The sequence below is a fragment of the Pelophylax lessonae genome, assembly GCF_965119305.1.
Source record: "Pelophylax lessonae genome assembly, chromosome: 4".
NCBI lineage: Eukaryota > Metazoa > Chordata > Amphibia > Anura > Ranidae > Pelophylax > Pelophylax lessonae.
The window spans coordinates 382071647-382090709 of record NC_138771.1 but is presented as its reverse complement, the minus strand read 5'-3'; the positions used below and the strand labels follow the sequence as shown (position 1 = coordinate 382090709).

Here is a 19063-nt window from a genome sequence, read left to right as displayed (position 1 = left end):
CAGGGGAGATAGTTGGACGAGACTAGATGTGTGGGGAGCTATAGATGTGTGGGGGAGCTAGTAAGTATAGACCCTAGATGAGGGATCCCCTCATCTTTCCATGTATATGGATAACTATTTTGCATGGTCTGTTTGGTTGTGGGGTCTAAACCGAGATCTAACATATAGGCTTTTGTTTTGTTTACTTTATAATAGATGTTATTAAAGACTTGAAGAGAGCTGTAGACCGCAGGCAGAGATTCAGGAACCCGAGATAATATAAGTATAATATCATCTGCGAAGAGACTGATTGTATGTTTACTTTTGCCAATTTGCAGACCGTGGATAGAAGGGTGCAGTCTTTTATGACAGGTTTTCTTTAATGAGACATCAATGACATAATGTGACCCTGCATGTCTCCCCTGTGCTCCACTGAATGTAATGCAATGCATATGGCACTGTATTACATTCTTTCCTGGCCTTGATGGCTGGGGAAACTGTCAACGGGGACCCATAAATTACATCACACGTCACTTCTGGGGTCAACAACTAGAAGGGGGGGGAGAGAGTAGATTTGTGTCCACTCTCGCGCACCCCCTGCCCCCTTTACCAGGTGGCACCCGCTATGCCAGTGCGAGGCCGGCCAGCAGTACAGCAAGTGGGGCGGGGGGGGCATGGGGCTGTTTTGGGCGGCAGCCCAGGCGTCATGTCGTAATCTCTGGTCGCAATGGCCACCTAGCGCCTGGGGTTTGTCCAGCCCTGGCTAAACCTGTGCACTTTTTCACTTGCCCTGCTTGTTGTGTTTTTTTTGTTTTTTTTTAAGGCATGACTTTTTAATATAGATTTTTGATTTGACATTTATGTATTTATCTTTTATATATAACTGCTGGTAAATATTTTTCTTGTATGTGTCACTTTGATCTGTTAGGCTCCATTCACACCTGGGCGTTTTCAGCTCCAAAAACGCTCAAAAGAAACGCTTCCAAAACGCCCAACAAGTAAAACCCCATTCATTTAAATGGCCCCTGTTCACATCTGAGCGTTTTGCAAAACGCCTGTAGCTGAAAAAAGTACATGAGCTTCTTTTTGGGCTGATTACCAGCATTTTTGATAGAGGTCAATGAAAAACGCCTGAAAAAATCACGGTAAAATCGCGGTAAAAAACGCTACGCTCAAGTGTGAATGCAGCCTTAATCCAAACCGCTTTGTTGCCATCGAGGCCACATGAACTTTTTCTGTGTCATATCTTGGTGTCATAGCATCCTGTAGGCTTTTTTGATGTACAGTATGCACTGGAATGTTTTACAGCCGAGAACCTTAAGCAGGGTACACACTAGTAGAAAATCTGCCGAAAATTCACGCCCGATGTGAAATCGTCCAATTTTCGCCTAGTGTGTACACAACTTTCAGCCGATGCCGACATTTTCAACGAAAAAAACGGAGGGACAAACACCAAAATTTTTTTCGTCTGTCCCCAGACGACCGATTTTCGTTTAATGTGTATGCAGTACGTCCGTGAAAAATCGGATACGAAAGACCGCGCATGATCTGAAGTTGCTGACAACCCGGAAGTCTAGGAACAAATGTGCCAAAAAATCCTTCTGCCCGTTGTTGTGGGCGGTGATCACCACGGACGCCAGCCTGTCGGGCTGGGGTGGCGTTCTGGGCATCAGGGCACTTGGTCGGAGGAGGAATCCTCCCTGCCGATAAACGTCTTGGAACTGCGAGCGATCAGACTGTGCTTGCTCCGTTGGTTGGATCAGCTTCGGGGCCGCCCTGTGCGGGTGCAGACGGACAACGCCACTGCGGTGGCTTGCATCAATCACCAAGGGGGCACCAGGAGTGCCCGGGCGGCCTTGGAAGTGACCAAAATTGTGTCTTGGGCCGAGACGCACGTCCCGGCGATTTCGGAAGTTCACATTCCAGGTGTGGAGAATTGGCAGGCCGACTATCTGAGTCGCCAGACCCTGGACCAGGGGGAATGGTCCCTACACCCGGAGGTGTTTCAGATGCTGTGTGCGATGGGGATCCCCGGATGTGGATCTGTTCGCATCTCGGCTAAACGACAAGGTGGGAAGGTTCGTGGCGAGAACGCGCGATCCTCTGGCAGACTCCTCGGATGCGCTGGTGGTGCCTTGGAATCAGTATCGCCTTATTTATGCCTTCTCCTCGATTCAGTTGCTGTCCAGGTTCCTTCGCAGGTTGGTCTCAGTACCGAAGTTGGTGATTCTGGTGGCCCCAGACTGGCCGCACCGGTCTTGGTACGCGGACATCATACAACTGGTCGTCGAGCCTCCATGGCGGCTCCCGTTGAGAGACGATCTACTGTCTCAGTGGCCAATCTGCCATCCTGCTTTACAGTCGCTGGCTTTAATGGCATGGCTGTTAGGAGCCAGGTCCTGAGAGACAGGGGTCTCTCGTCGGCGGTCATTCCTACCCTAGTCAAGGCTAGGAAGGCCTCGTCCGGTAAGATCTATTACCGTACCTTATTTTGCCTGGTGTGAATCCAGGGGCATCCATCCTCGCTCCTTCTCGGTGGCGAGGGTGTTGGCCTTCCTGCAATCGGGTGTGGACCAGCGTCTTGCGCTGACCACGATTAAGGGTCAGTTGTCGGCACTGGCAATCCTTTTCCAACGCCCCTTGGCGTCAAACTCTTTGATACGCACCTTTATTCAGGGGGTGCATCATTTGAATCCTCCTAGGAAAACGCCTTTACCTCCTTGGGACCTGAATTTGGTCCTGTCCGTTTTGCAACATCCTCCCTTTGAGAACATCAGGGAGATTCCTCTGCCTTTGCTGTCACGAAAGGTTGCCTTTCTGGTGGCGATCACATCTGCCCACAGAGTGTCGGAGTTGGCGGCTCTGTCCTGGCGCTTCCCTTACCTGGTGGTTCATAGGGATAAGGTGGTCTTGCGACCTAACCAATCTTTCCTTCCTAAGGTGGTTTCAGATTTTCACCTTAACAAGAATATTGTCTTGCCTTCGCTATGTGCGAATCCTAAGGAGTTTGCTTTGCATTCCTTGGATGAAGTCCGGGCGATCAGGTCGTCTACTGAATCCTTCAGGAAGTCGGATTCTCTCTTCGTCTCTTCGAGGGCCCTCGGAAGGGTATGGCTGCGTCTGCGGCAACCATTTCAAAATGGATCAGACAGACGATTGTACAGGCCTATTCAATTAGGGAACGGGTTCCGCCCTTCCCTGTCAAGGCGCACTCTACCAGAGCGGTGAGTGCGTCCTGGGCTTTCCGACATCAGCCTTCGGTGGCCCAGGTGTGCAAGGCAGCGACTTGGTCGTCCGTGCACACCTTTTCCAAATTCTACAAACTTGATGTTTTGGCATCAGCAGATGCCTCCTTTGGCCGCAAATTTCTGTGTGCGGCAGTGCTTGATGGGGACATGGCGTTGCCTGTCCCTGTCTGTTGGGGTTGTTTTCCCCTTTGTTTGTTTGTTTATTTGCTTCCTGTCTTGTTTGCTACAGTTGAGCTTTTCTGTTACCCAGAGTTTTTACCTTTTCTGATCAGATAAGGTTCCTTTCTCTGACCTGGGTGCTGCGTTGCCTTTGTGACGGTTGTGCTTCCCACCCCTCATGTCTACACTGCTTTTGGGACATCCCATTGGTGAAGACTGTATGAGTGGGCGGCGACTGTCAGAGGACTCAGAGAAAGGAATTTTACGGTAAGATTTTACAAAAATTTAATTTTTTTGTGCTACAAATGAAAAAGACTAAAGTTTGGAAAAACATTGCATTTTTCTTAGTTTCTGTTCTAAAATTTTGCAAATAAGTAATTTCTCGTCATTCATTTTGAACAAAATTTATACTACTACGTTTCTTTGGTAAAAATAACACAAATTAGTACATATATTATTTGGTCTGCGTGAATATTATAGAGTCCACAACCTATGGTACCAATCATTGAAAATTAATCACCCCTAATGTACTGATGGCCTATCTCATTTCTTGAGGCCCTAACATATCAAGACTGTACAAATATTCCCAAAATGACCCCTTTTTGAAAAGTAGAGAGGTTCTTAGAAAGAGGCATTGCAAGTTTTTTAAGTTGTAATTTTTTTTCCCACAATTCTTTGGAAAATGAATGTATTTTTTTTTTTTTTCACAAAAACGTCATATTAAGTTATTTCTCACACACGGCATAGGCATACTTGCAAACTACACACCAAAACACATTGTGCTACTCGTCCTGGGTATGGGGATACCACGTGTGGGACTTTTTCACAGCCTGGCCACATAGAGAAGCGCAAGATCCAAGTAGGACCTTCAGCCGTTATCCACTTTAAGACCAGGCTGCCTTCTGACACTTTTTGTTTACAAGTAAACTGTATTTTTCCTAGAAAATGACTTGGAGCCCCCAAAATAATATATTTTTGTAGCAGAGGCTCTAGAGAATAAAATGGTGGGTTTTTCAAATTTTTATATCGCATTGTATTTTCGCAGCTGTTTTTTGTTCCAAATTTTACACACTAACGTAGAAGTACATTTTAACCTCCCTGGCGGTCTGATTATGTCCAGATTTCTGTGCTAACAGCGGTACCTTCTTTTGCATGGAAATCTTGTTTTATATCTAAAGAGGAAATAAATCCTCCTTTGAAAGTTGTACCTATAGGTGATCCTATGATAAGGCATACCTATAGGTACTGTAAATATCTCCTAAACATGTACCGTTTAGGAGATATTTACCCTACATGCAGCCAGTGACGTCACTGGTGCATGCGCTCTGAAGGAACGGCCGCTGGTGCCCTTCTTTCAGAGCCCCGTGCCGTGACCGTCGCCTCCCGCGCACATGCGTGGGAGTGACGTCACCGCGGCTGCGGCCAATCAGATGGCCGGATGCCGCGATCCCGGAAGACGGGCGACTGGACATGTCGTCCGTCATACAGGTAAGTGGGCGGCACGGCGGGGGCTCGTTCTAAGGTAAGTATTTCATAATGAGCTAGTATGCGATACTAGCTCATTGTGTGTTTCTCTTTCAAAAAAAAAAAAAATGGTATGGCTTTACAACCTCTTTAAAAACTCACCTTCCCCTGCGATCCCCGGTCATCCTCCCACTGTCCTCCCAGCCAATGCCGACACCTGTCATCAGGTTTCCTTCCCTGCGAGCGTTGCGATGCAGGGGGGTGAAACTGGCGGCAATTTCAAAAATGTAAATACACTAAATGATATGATACAAAGTTGTGATCCTAACGGATCACACTGTATCATGCCATTTCAGCACAGGATTGCACCTGGTGACTTTTCCAGTGCCCTGCCTGTGCTTTTCCAATTCTTTGTGCCTGGAAAATTGAGAACGACCATGGCGTCCAAAAAGCATTCTTTTTGCGCAAAAGCGATTATAGTTGTTGCTGTTTTCCAGTTCGTCTAAAAAGCGCTTTTGCTTAAAAAGCTTTTTGGACGCCATGGTTGTTCAAAATTTTCCAGGCACAAAGCACTGGAAAAGCATAGGCAGGGCACTGGAAAAGTCACCAGGTGCAATCCTGTGCTGAAATGGCATGATACAGTGTGATCCGTTAGGATCACAGCTTTGTATCATGTCATTTGTGTATTTATACTTTGAATTTGCCGCCGATTCCACCCCCCTGCGGCGCAACGCTTGCAGGGAAGGCAACTGGAAGGCAAGTGCCGGCAATCATCTGTGCACAGAGCGAGGAGAGAGTGTGAGGACGCCTGGGAAGCGCAGGGAAGGTAAGTTACATTGCGGGGTAATCCCGAGTGTGGCTCGGGGTTACCGCTTTTGGTACTGAAAGTTAACCCCGAGCCACACTCGGGAATACCGCTAAGGAGGTTAATGAATTTCAATGTACACAGAGACAATCTAATACCCAAATTTGTGGTAAAATATAAAATTTGGTGTTGCGTCGGGTAAATAGATACCAAACATATCGTGCTTTAAAAGCTGTCGGAGACCTTGCAAATTCCCCTGCCCTGTGCAATCCATCATCTGAAAATGGAAAGAGTATAGCACAACTGCAAACCGACCAAGACATGGCTGTCCATTATTCAGAGAAGCAAGCAAGAGGCCCATGGTAAACCTGGAGGAGCTGCAGAGATCAACAGCTCAGGTGGGAGAATCTGTCAACAGGACAGCTATTAGTCGTGCACTCCACAAATCTGACCTTTATGGAAGAGTGGCAAGAAGAAAGTCATTATTAAAAAGTCATAGGAAGTCCCGTTTTGCAAGAAGCAATGTGGGGGACAAAGCAAACATGACAGTGCTTTGGTCAGATGGGACCAAAATTTAACTTTTTGGCCTAAAAACAAAACGCTACAGTATGTCTAGCCGTAAACTGGCACTGCACATCAACCTAAACACACTATCCCTACCGTGAAACATGGTGGTGGCAGCATCATGTTGTGGGGATGCTTTTCTTCAGCAGGGACAGGGAAGCTGGTCAGAGTTGATGGGAAGAAGGATGGTGCCAAATACAGGGCAATCTTAGAAGAAAACCTGTTAGTCTGCAAAAGACTTGGGACTGGGGTGAAGCTTCACCTTTCACCATTTCAATGACCCTAAAACATACAGCCAGAGCTACAATGGAATAGTTTTAGGTCAAAGCAAAAAATCAAAGTAGTTGTAAAAAAAAACATAACTTTACCTTTTTAATGCATTCTCTTCATTAAGGTAAAAAACCTTTTAAAAGTAGCTTCCCCTCTAAATACTCACATGAGCCAGATTTCTGTTCAGCTCTGTGCGTGTCTACAGCAGCTCTTGTCCCCCCTCTAAAAAGCTTGGCTGAGAGCAGGAGGAGCCATTGCCTTCTACTGCGGTCAGTCAAAAGCTTTGAGCAGATAGTAGAGGGCAAGGCTGAACCAGGCTGTGTCTAAATAGACTCAAGCCCATCTTGGAATCAAACGCATACGAGTGCCCCTATTGGAAGTTGCTTCCTTTTGATGGCACGCAGCGGAAAGGAGGAATCCAGGCAAAACTGTGAGTGACTAGAGAAAAGGATCGGGATGCTCTGTGCCAAAAAGAATGCGCAGGGCAGGTAAATATGACCTGTTTATTTTAATAAAAAAAATTTAATCTTTACAATAACTTTAAGTACTCTCCGGGCAGTGGTCCATTTTTGTTTCAAAGACCTTTGGCCTAATCTTACCTGGTAAAAACCTGTGTGCAAGGAGTTTCTCTGATTAGACTTTCTGTACAGGACCCTGTGCTTCCTTGGGATCCTAATTTGGGTCCCTCTGCCCTGCAGAAACCACCCTTTGAACCAATCAGAGACCTCTCTTTGCATGATCTTTCCTACAAACTGGCCCCCCTAGTGGACTTCTGTTAGATATGTCTCTGAACTAGTGTCTCTCTCTTGTAAGGAGCCATTTCTGATCCTTCACAAAGATAAAGTAGTCTCATGCCCAATACTTCTTTCTGCCAAAGGTGGTATCTAACTTCCACCCTAAAGAAGTCATAGTCCTTGCCTCTTTGTGCCTTGCTCCTAGACACTCCAAAGAGAGTTTTGACAACATCCAGAAAATGAAAAGCCTTGTCTTGTTAGGACCTCGCCAAGGACCTCTTGCTCTCAAAATCCACTGTTGCAAAGTGCCTAAGACAACTCATCTCAAGAGTTTACAGGCTAAACAATAGGACCCCTACCGCACTTTGTGCCCACTCCTTCTCAGTTCATGCATTCTCCATGTCTTACCAGGTGGACGTCCAAGCGTCTGTGAATCCAGCGCAAGGTTCCTGCAGCAGCACCCAGAGTTGGGTTTGTTAACTTTGTGATTAATGGACTTGTTGGCACAGTTCTGTGTGACTTGGTTTTTTTTTCCCAAAATTTTTTTATTGAGGTATAAAACTGTACAAACATTAGTACAATACTGTTGAAATGAAACATGTACTCATATAGAAACTGGGAGAAGAACAATGCTAACATAGGTCAACTAGCCGGCCTGAAAATTTCGGGGATTCAATGAGGATCGGAAGCATAATAATGGTACTGTGTGACTTGTTGTTGCCCACTCTAATTGTTTTAATTTCTTTGGGATGTTCCAGGATATATGAATAGCCAAACGGTGTCCAGTACCGTACAATTAAAATAAAAATAATTTGGATTTACCTGTAATTTCATATTGTGTAATAAAGTACAGGACACACGCCTCTTTTTGTATTAATCTGCATTGTTTGCTAAAAACTAAGCTCTCATGGTGTGGGATATGGTTTAAAGGGGTACGAACAAGGTTGTGTCCAGCTTTACCAGTGTCCGGTCACCTGAAGATACCAGCCTAAAACGCTGGGTCTATGAATATCCAGACTGTGTCCTATATTGTATTCCAAGATACAGAATTTACAGTAAAGTCAGAATTCCTTGTTTTGCTCTGTTCCTTGATGCAACAAAGTTATATCATTGTTGTTCTGAGTTTTATACATCTGGATAATTGATGAAATAAACTTTTTTCAGTAACCTTTTTACAGATTGTGAGCAAAAAGGAATTTCTATGTACCAACTTAAATGTGCATAATACTAATATTCTATTTTCTTTTTTGTAGGTGACCATCATGAATTATGAAAATCCACCACCATATTCAGGTGCAAACCCTACAGCTCCTTATCCTCCGTATGGACAACCACAAGGTGGCCCAGGTCCCACTCCGTATCCTGGTTACCCTCCAGGCCCTGTAGGCTATCAGCCAGGGCAACCAGGCTATCCGCCAGGGCAACCAGGCTATCCGCCAGGGCAACCAGGCTATCAAGATTACCCTCAGTATGGCTGGCAGGGTGGCCAACCCCCTGCTCCAGTTTACATGGATGCTCCTAAAAATACAGGTATGTATGAAATGTAGGAGCTTTATGTTGGCTGAACCAAAAAACAAATTGGATAATTCACTATTTTCAGTCGACCACTGAACAGTCGAGTTGAGAAAAAAACATACAAATTTATGAATGTTATGGAAACTACTTTATGGAGCTCCTGTTTTCATAAAATTTCTATTTGATTGCAGTTATACTTTTATTTAACTTTCAACTTTCAGCCTGTAAAATTGATCAACTTACTTAATGGTAAGTGAAAATCAGCTTAAAATCATATGGTTAGTATTCAAACTGTGACCTTTATATGTTAAGAAATCAGAATTGCCAAATGTACAGTATGCAAGCCTAAGGCTTAGTACTTCTCATCTCTGCCTAAGCTCATGATTTATTTTAGTCCTATTTGCTTTTACTGCATTCAACAAAAGTAGACAATAGAATGTGTCCTATATTCTTCTGGTAATGGACTATAAAGCATTTACTGCTGTTTTAAATGTAGTGTTTCCCTTTATGATTTCTGAAAACAAGTAACAGACTATTATAGCAAATCTACAGTTTAACTACTGGAGTCCCCAACACTGTTTTAAAGCAGCCAGGACCCAGCGTTATGCTTGGGAGGGAATGCGATCAGCTCCTGGGCTTGTGACGCTTTCACAGAGTGCTCCAAAGGAGTGCTTTGTAAAATCAAAAGTAAACTCCTTACTTCCGTGTTGTATTTTCTCTCCCCCTCTCTCTGTGTCACCCCCCCTCTCTCTGTGTCACCCCCCCCTCTCTCTGTGTCACCCCCCCCTCTCTCTGTGTCACCCCCCCTCTCTCTGTGTCACCCCCCCTCTCTCTGTGTCACCCCCCCTCTCTCTGTGTCACCCCCCCCTCTCTCTGTGTCACCCCCCCCCCTCTCTCTGTGTCACCCCCCTCTCTCCTTGTCACCCCCCCTCTCTCCCTCTCTCTGTGTCACCCCCCTCTCTCTCCCTCTCTCTGTGTCACCCCCCTCTCTCTCCCTCTCTCTGTGTCACCCCCCTCTCTCTCCCTCTCTCTGTGTCACCCCCCCCTCTCTCTGTGTCACCCCCCCTCTCTCCCTCTCTCTGTGTCACCCCCCCCTCTCTCCCTCTCTCTGTGTCACCCCCCCCTCTCTCCCTCTCTCTGTGTCACCCCCCCCTCTCTCCCTCTCTCTGTGTCACCCCCCTCTCTCTCCCTCTCTCTGTGTCACCCCCCCCTCTCTCTGTGTCACCCCCCCTCTCTCCCTCTCTCTGTGTCACCCCCCCCTCTCTCCCTCTCTCTGTGTCACCCCCCCCTCTCTCCCTCTCTCTGTGTCACCCCCCTCTCTCCCTCTCTCTCTGTCACCCCCCCCCCCTCTCTCCCTCTCTCTCTGTCACCCCCCCCCCTCTCTCCCTCTCTCTGTCACCCCCCCCTCTCTCCCTCTCTCTGTCACCCCCCCCCTCTCTCCCTCTCTCTGTCACCCCCCCTCTCTCCCTCTCTCTGTCACCCCCCCCTCTCTCCCTCTCTCTGTGTCACCCCCCTCTCTCTCCCTCTCTCTCTGTCACCCCCCCTCTCTCTGTGTCACCCCCCCTCTCTCTCCCTCTCTCTGTGTCACCCCCCCTCTCTCTCCCTCTCTCTGTGTCACCCCCCCCCCCTCTCTCCCTCTCTCTGTGTCACCCCCCTCTCTCCCTCTCTCTGTGTCACCCCCCTCTCTCCCTCTCTCTGTGTCACCCCCCTCTCTCCCTCTCTCTGTGTCACCCCCCTCTCTCCCTCTCTCTGTGTCACCCCCCTCTCTCTGTGTCACCCCCCTCTCTCTGTGTCACCCCTCCTCTCTCCCTCTCTCTGTGTCACCCCCCCTCTCTGTGTCACCCCCCCTCTCTCTGTGTCACCCCCCCCTCTCTCTGTGTCACCCCCCCTCTCTCTGTGTCACCCCCCCTCTCTCTGTGTCACCCCCCCTCTCTCTGTGTCACCCCCCCTCTCTCTGTGTCACCCCCCCTCTCTCCCTCTCTCTGTGTCACCCCCCTCTCTCCCTCTCTCTGTGTCACCCCCCCTCTCTCCCTCTCTCTGTGTCACCCCCCCTCTCTCTGTGTCACCCCCCCTCTCTCTGTGTCACCCCTCCTCTCTCTGTGTCACCCCTCCTCTCTCCCTCTCTCTGTGTCACCCCTCCTCTCTCCCTCTCTCTGTGTCACCCCCCCCTCTCTCTGTTTCACCCCCCCCTCTCTCTGTGTCACCCCCCCTCTCTCTGTGTCACCCCCCCTCTCTCTGTGTCACCCCCCCTCTCTCTGTGTCACCCCCCCTCTCTCTGTGTCACCCCCCCTCTCTCTGTGTCACCCCCCCTCTCTCTGTGTCACCCCCCCTCTCTCCCTCTCTCTGTGTCACCCCCCTCTCTCCCTCTCTCTGTGTCACCCCCCCTCTCTCCCTCTCTCTGTGTCACCCCCCCTCTCTCTGTGTCACCCCCCCTCTCTCTGTGTCACCCCCCCCTCTCTCTGTGTCACCCCCTTCTCTCTCTGTGTCACCCCCTTCTCTCTCTGTGTCACCCCCTTCTCTCCCTCTCTCTGGGTCACCCCCTTCTCTCCCTCTCTCTGGGTCACCCCCTTCTCTCCCTCTCTCTGGGTCACCCCCTTCTCTCCCTCTCTCTGGGTCACCCCCTTCTCTCTCTCTCTCTCTCTCTCTCTCTCTCCTCTCTCCCTCTCTCCCTCTCTCCCTCTCTCCCTCTCTCCCTCTCTCCCTCCCTCTCCCCGTCACCCCCTTTGCCTCTCTCCGTGTCAGCCCCCTCTCTCTGTCAACCCCCCCCCCCCTTGTCTCTCTCTGTCAAACCCCCTCTCTCTCTGTTGTTGTTGTTAATATTTATTTTTGTAACTTCATTCTGAATAAAACATTTAACAGTGTCATTTTATGAGATATTGTGTTTAGGGGCGGAGCAGGATAGGGTTTGGGTGGGGCAACAAGTGGCAAGTAACTCTTAAGGCCTGGCTAGTAGCTCAGGACTTGAAATTTTGAGCCCTAGCTTAGACATTAATGGCTGTGTGTGTAGTTATTTTGAGGGGACATTAAATTTGGTAATAAAAATCTCAATCGGCATATATTGGTTTGCGCAAAAGTTATGGCGACTACAAACTATGGCATATATATAATGGAATTTACGCAACGTTTACTTTGCCTATCTCATTTCTTGAAGTGATTAAAATTGCAGGGCAGAACAAACCCCCCCCCCCCCCCCAAATTATCCCTTTTTGGAAAGTAGACACCCCAAGGAATTTGCTGAGAGGCATGTTGAGCCCATTGAATATTGAATTTGTTTGTTACAAGTGTTTGAAAAATGACAAAAAACAAAAAGCTTTTTTTTTTTTTTACACAAAGTTGTCATTGAAATGATATATTGCTCACAAATACCATGGGTTTATGTGGAATTACACCCCAAAATACACGTGTGAGACTTTTTGAGAGCCTAGCCACGTACGGGTGCCGAAAAACCAATTGCCGCCTTTAGGATTTCAAACGGCATAAATTTCTTATTACACTTTCTCACTACCCATCACCGTTTCAGAGGCCTTGAAATGCCAAGATAGCACAACCCCCCTCCCCCCCAAATAATCCCTTTTTAGAAAGTAGACACCCCAAGCTATTTGCTGAGAGGCATGGTGATCTCATTTGTTGCCAAATTTTTTGGGAAAATGAAGAAAGAAAAGTTTATCTTTTTTTTCCATTTTCTAATCTTTGTGACAAAAAATTAGATCTGCAAAATTTGCCTCTGAACAAATAGCTTGGGGTGTCTACTTTCTGGAAAGGGGTCATTTAGGGGGGTTTTGTGTTATCGTTTTTGTAAATTTCCAGAATCTTGTGGCAAAACTTAAAATATTCCATAGACTCAACATGCCTCTCAGCAAATGGCTTGGGGTGTCATCTTTAGAAAAAGGGGTTATTTGGGGGGCGTTTGAACTGTCCTGGCATTTTATGCCCACTATTAGAAGCTTATGCCACACATAACCCACTCTTCTAACCATTGAAGACCAAGCCTTTTCTGACACTTTTTGTTTACATGAAAAAAAAATGAACCTAACTGATTCCTCCATTCACATCGATCTATGTGGATGTAGAAATCTCTGCCAGAAAATGTGTGGTATGCCCATCATTGGACCTCCCAGCATCCTTCTAATGATGGGCATACATGCAATGTTGTTTTTTTTTTTTTTTTTTGGTTCAGCCCAAAAAAAAAAAAAAAAAAAAAGAACATATCAGATTCCTCTATTTACATCGACCGATTGATGAAGAAATCTCTGCCAAGAAAAGTGTAAAAGAATATATGGAGAAGCATAGGGGATATCTGCTCTCTATGTGCACTCCATCCCCTATGCTTCACCATATATGCTCTTTTTTTTTTAACTGCGGTGGTGAAATCACCTTCTACAGTGCTGCAATCTTTGATTTACGTATATGCCTAAAGCAAACGCTGTTTCTGTCGGGATAAACAGATCAGAGCTGCAGCTGATGGGCGTACCTGCAAAGCAAACAATAGTTAACAAAACATTACAATACAATATTTACAGTACAGTAAAACCAGATAATGGTGGTATCTGCAAAACAAACTATGGTTAACAATGAAACACCGGCACAAAAAATTATTACAGTATAGCAGTATATTATACAGTACAGTAAGAACAGAAAATTAACTCAATAAAACGACAACTCCTTTTTTTGCTTTTTTTTTTTTATTTATTTTTTTTTTTTTTACACTTTTTTTGTAACATTAAAAAAATGTAAACTTTCCAGACTAGGGTCTTTCAAAATGCGATAGAAATCTAACATCTTTCGAGACGTGTGAAAATGTGCCGTGTAACGTGCTGTACCCTATACGAGTACTTTACTAGTGTGTGGCAGCGATGGAAACAGTCCCCGATGCAGAGACCAGGTTGGCCGGGACAGGAGGGGACAAAAATAACGGGTGTCACACCTATATCCGTGTTTTCTACAGACACAACATCTTCTTTCGGGTGCTCTTTGGGTAGAGGTACCAGGGAGGACAGAAAATGCATCTCATGCTGCTTCTAATTCTCACTATGCATAGATACATCGGAGGAGCAGGTATGCCAGATATATCCACCTACTATTGGGCAACTCTCTTAGAACAAATCAAACACTGTTTCCCAGGGAAAGAAATCCCACCTTGGGCAGAAATTGAAACACAACTAACTCCTGTCAAAGACCTTTGATTGATTCTTCTAGGAGACCTGTGGAAACCCTGAGATACAAAGTTCCTTACCCTCCCTATGCAAGCTTCTTTAAGACCTTGGAGACACCTGGCAAAACACGGTGCCCGGGACATCCCTCCCAGCACTCCCATCCCTCTAAGCTTATTAGACGCAATGGTTCCCATGCTTAACACTGCAACACACCCCCAACATGAAGTGTATGAGGTTCGCCAATTTTACAACAAGGTGCTCAAAACTAGAAGTGTTTCAATTTCTGCCTAAGGTGGGATTTCTTTCCCTGGGAAACAGTGTTTGATTTGTCCTAAGAGAGTCGCCCAAATAGTAGGTGGATATATCTGGCATACCTGCTCCTCCCATGTATCTATGCATAGTGAGAATAGAAGCAGCACATCATGCCCTCTTCCCCTTCCATAAAAATGTACGTAGGAGACTCGACAGTGATACTAAGTGTTTAGGCAGGAAATGATTCGGAAGGGCTCTAAATAAGTACAGAATTTCTGGCAGTATAGTCATTTTAAATGCTGCTAATCTGCCACTCCATGAGAGTTCTATGTTAGATATATGCTGTAATTCGTTGAATATTTTGGTGATTAAGAGATTGAGATTCGAGGATAGCAGAAGTGATGTTGATACCTAAGTGTATACTTTAGTTCTCCCATGGGATAGGTACTTAAGTCTGTAGGTTTCTTGTGGTGATGGATTTGACTCCTATGTTTAATATATGACCGATTTTGGAGGCGTTCATTCTGTAATAGGAGATCTTACTAAAGTTTTCCAGGGTGCAGTGCATTTCGGGGAGGAATATTGCCTAATTTGTTAACATCAATATGTCATCGGCGAACAGCTTTATCTTGTGATACGAAGTTTGAAATGAGAATCCTGGGATGTCTTTCTTAGAACGAATTGATTCTGCTAGTGGTTCGATTATCAGATTAAATATCGTGGGGGGACAGGGCATCCCTGTCGAGTCCCATTCAATATACCAAATGGTTTCAACAAAATTCCTGAAGTGAAGACTTGTGCTTTGGGGTTTGAGTCCAGTGCTAGGAAAGCCGAGAGTATGGATCTGGTTATACCATATCTAGCCAGAGTCTTGGACATGTACTCCCAGTGGATCTTATGATATGGAGCTTTCCGCGGAGATGAATGCGCGGGCACTTTCGCGCCAAGGCAAAAATCTGCACGCCAAACATGGGTTGAAAGAAGTTTACGCAAACAAAGTGTGTTTTGCCACAGCTGATGCACCTTTCAGGTGATGTTTAAACTAGGGATGCACCGAAATGAAAATTTTGGGCCAAAACCGAAAATGCAGGATGCCCTTGGCCGAAAACCGAAACCGAAAATTACTTTTTCCCCAAAATTTTTTTAAAATGGATAGAACAGGGGCATACACCAAAAACAGGCAGCGACGTACACCTGTCGCTGCCACCCTGTCACAGTATATGTACTGTGACGGGTTGGCAAGAGGTTCATTTAATTACCAATGGTATTAGTATTATGCAGCATGAGGGGGTTAATGTATTGTCACTGCTGGTCACTCATCTATTAGTGACCGACCAGTGGCAGGTAATTAACCCCTTTGTGCTGCATTAGTGCAACCAGTATCAGTGCAACCAGTGTTAATTAACACTGATACTGGTTGCACTAATGCAGCACAAAGGGGTTAATTACCTGCCACTGGTCGGTCACTAATAGATGAGTGACCAGCAGTGACAATACATTAACCCCTCATGTTGCATAATGCTAATATCATTGGTAAGCTGCCTCAGCCCCCCCCCCCACTGCCTCAGCGTCCCCCTCCTCGGGTGTCCTTCATTCAAAAGTCCCGCCTCTGAACGGCGGCACCGCCTCTCAATGACGTCCCTACTACGATCTGTGCATTATGAATGGACATACCAGGCGGGGGGGGCAGGGCGAGTGGCCGCTATAGAGAGAACTAATGTGATCCATCCCTGTCAGCTCAGCACGACTATGTGTGAATGAGAACAGAACTGACCTGACACCGGGCAGGGGTAGCGGCCGCTATTAGCTGTAACTATGTGAGAGCTTCACTTCCCTGTCAGCAGAGATGCATGGCTGACAAGGAAGTGAAGCTCTCCCATAGTTACAGCTAATAGCGGCCGCCCCCCCGCCCGGTGTCAGGTCAGGTCAGGTCAGTTCTGTTCTGTTCTCATTCACACATAGTCATGCTGAGCTGACAGGGATGGATCACATTAGTTCTCTCTATAGCGGCCGCTCGCCCCGTCCCCGCCTGGTATGTCCATTCATAATGCACAGATCGTAGTAGGGACGTCATTGAGAGGCGGTGCCGCTGGCCAGAGGTGGGACTTTTAAAACCTGCCCTGCGCTGCGCCCTCCTCCTTCCCCCCATATTTATTTTTGGCAATGTTAACCCATTATCGGCCGAAATTTTCGGTGGCCGAAATTTCGGTGCATTCCTAGTTTAAACAAACAAGGTGTGCTTTGACACAGCTAATAAACCTACTGTCTCTTGTAGAGACCCAACATGGCACACGGTATCTGTTATCTTTAAAGGGAACTGTGCATAAAAATATGTTTACAAATATTTTTAAAGTGGACTTACCAGTTCAGCCGCAGGATTCTGTAACAAGAATCCAATCTTCACCCATCACGGTGAGTTTGTCACTTGCCGACCTTCAAAGACTGGGTCCCTTTGCTTTTGAGGGGCCAATCCCTTGGACCTGTAGAGCACCATGCCGGAGCGCCTTTAAGGTTTTGGTTTTACCAAGGGTCCGGATCCAAGGGTCCTGTGCCTAAAAAGGACAACATTACAGGCAAAACCTTGTATCTCCTTTCCCTTTGCTCAGGTACCATCCTTTTTTAGTCTGACTTTTCTTGTATGGATCTGATTGCTGACCCCTTAGATTCAGAGATCTTTGATTGGGATTTGTAGCATAATCTTTCTTCTTCTTTTAAAAAACATAAATAAATGTGGAGAGCTTCTCCACCGTGACCACCTTTTTAAGACCCTGGTGAAAAAACGTAGGTACTTTCTGTGTAGGAGGGGTTATATAGGAGGACTTCTTGTCTTATTAGTTGCCAGTGTCCATTCACCTATAGGTGGCTTATAACCCATATGGTAATGAATATGGCACTGTGTCCCATGATGTACGCTAAAGAAATCTCTTTTTAATTTTCTGCACCATATATTTTTCCCCACAACTTGGCGGGGGGGGGGGGGGGGGGTTAGAGAGAGAAACAAGCTGATCTGGTTTTGTTTGATTCCATACAAACTAAAAAAAATTATTTCACAAGTTAAAAAAAACACTGTGCCTCTGTCTTTCACATTTTTCTGTGGTCAAAATCACTTTTTTTTTCATAGGTTTCACCATTTTTTTTTTTTTTTCATTTCAGAAGAAAAAAGTATGCTTTTTAAAATTATTGTATCAAAAGGAAGTTGGTTGATTGCAAAACAAAAGAGCCACATATCCAAAAATTTCAGCCCAAGGCCTGCGGGACATTAAAACTACTCAGTGACCATGCTTTCCTTTGCACCGAAGCAGAACTCTAGCTCTATCCCAGGCACACAACAAGCAGCATATTAGACCAAGGCAAATTTTTTCTGCAGCTATATTAGGGAACATCGACAAGGGCTTTAATGCAGCATTACTGTCCAGGGCTCAAAAGTGCCAAGCTCCTTCTCCATCCCCAACATCTCTACTGGAGTTGGAATGTGAAGTAATCCCCTAGAGGATGCCTGGGGGAATGAAGAGGACCCAGGGATGGTGTTACTGGAGGCCGTGGAAGATTTGTTTTCTATAGACTCCTAAACACCTGATGTTATGGGTTCACATAATCCTGCTTGCTAATGTAGATATGCTCCCTTCTGCTCTGTGCGAAAGCTTCAGCATTGTTGCACTCGATTCTTCTTTGACTCGCGATGCCCCCTTGGGTACTGAGAGACCGGCTAAGTCTAAAAAGACATTCTCTATTTACAAACAAATCTAATGGGAAATTATTATGGGCAATTTATAATGATTGGGTTTACCCTGAAAATACTTTCAACCCTCCGAGAATCATTGCCAACATCTTTTTGTGCCTATGGAAGGTTTTCCTTCATTTAAAGGTACTACTGATGGTAGCAGGATCCTTTTGGAAGATTGATTTGAACTTTTGGCAGAGCGCTTGCATACTTCCGTCCACCTTTTCTATTTTGTGTTGATGCCTTGGAACAAACCATTACTCAAATCTCTAGAAAGGCTCTCATTTTTGTCCATTTGCGCAGACTCTTATGGCTAAAGGCCCTTTCAGCTGAAGCCACTTGTAAATAATGTAAAATGATAAATCTGCCCTACCAAACAGACAAGATGCTTTTCTACATATTCCCATTTACCCACCTCATCAGTGCTAACTGCACTTTACATTGAGACCAACACTTAAATTTTATCACACTGCCATTTGACCTAAAATCCACACTGGGATTAATCACAAAGGTGCCTGTATTCCTTTTTGCCCTCTTAAGAACTCGGGGGAATGCAAGTAACCGGGTACCTAGACAACCTTAAGAGTTCCCCTTCAGCTATCTGCCAAAGTCTAAACTTTGCAGATGGTTTAGACTTTTCGGATAAGGTAATCAACTTTCTAAAGTTTTGCCAATCTCTGTTAAGCCCTTGCGCTTGGACCGTGCTGTCTCACAGGCCACAGTCTTCTTTCGGTAGAGATGGCAGAAAAGTGGGAGACTCTTGTAGAAATTGTCTACATATGGGTGGCAACCCATCCCAAACATTGGTTCTATCAGCTGCCAGACAATTTTGCCATTTGTCTCCACATATCTAGGGCATCCAGGGGGGATTAGCTGGCTGTCCTTTCCCTCATAAATTTTAAAATCATATGTGTAACCCGTGGTTCTGTTGTATGCCTTGTAAAATTTTACCCCATAGTTGGCCCATTTACTGCGGAGGTATTTTTTGATGCCAAGTCTTTCGGTGAAGTGGACTAGGGATTCATCTACACAAATATTTATATCGGGTGTAAACATTTGCTTGAAGCTGGAGTAATCCTAATTTAGGATGATTTCGATGGAGGCACTGGGCATTGTTGTTGAAATGTAAAAATCTCATCATTTTGTAATGAGTTCTGGGCATCAAAGAGGAGAACTGGCATAGATGGAAAGATTAGGTA

General features: G+C 45.9%; 1 protein-coding gene across 1 annotated transcript in view; it reads left to right on the top strand.

The window, feature by feature from the left end:
* Window positions 1–19063, top strand: part of CYSTM1 (cysteine rich transmembrane module containing 1) — a 232290-nt gene that overhangs the window by 74621 nt on the left and 138606 nt on the right. Inside the window, exon 2 of the mRNA XM_082256623.1 lies at window positions 8477–8753. Coding sequence (XP_082112749.1) covers window positions 8486–8753 — 268 coding nt within the window. The 5' untranslated portion in view covers window positions 8477–8485. The remainder of the gene's footprint in view (window positions 1–8476; window positions 8754–19063) is intronic.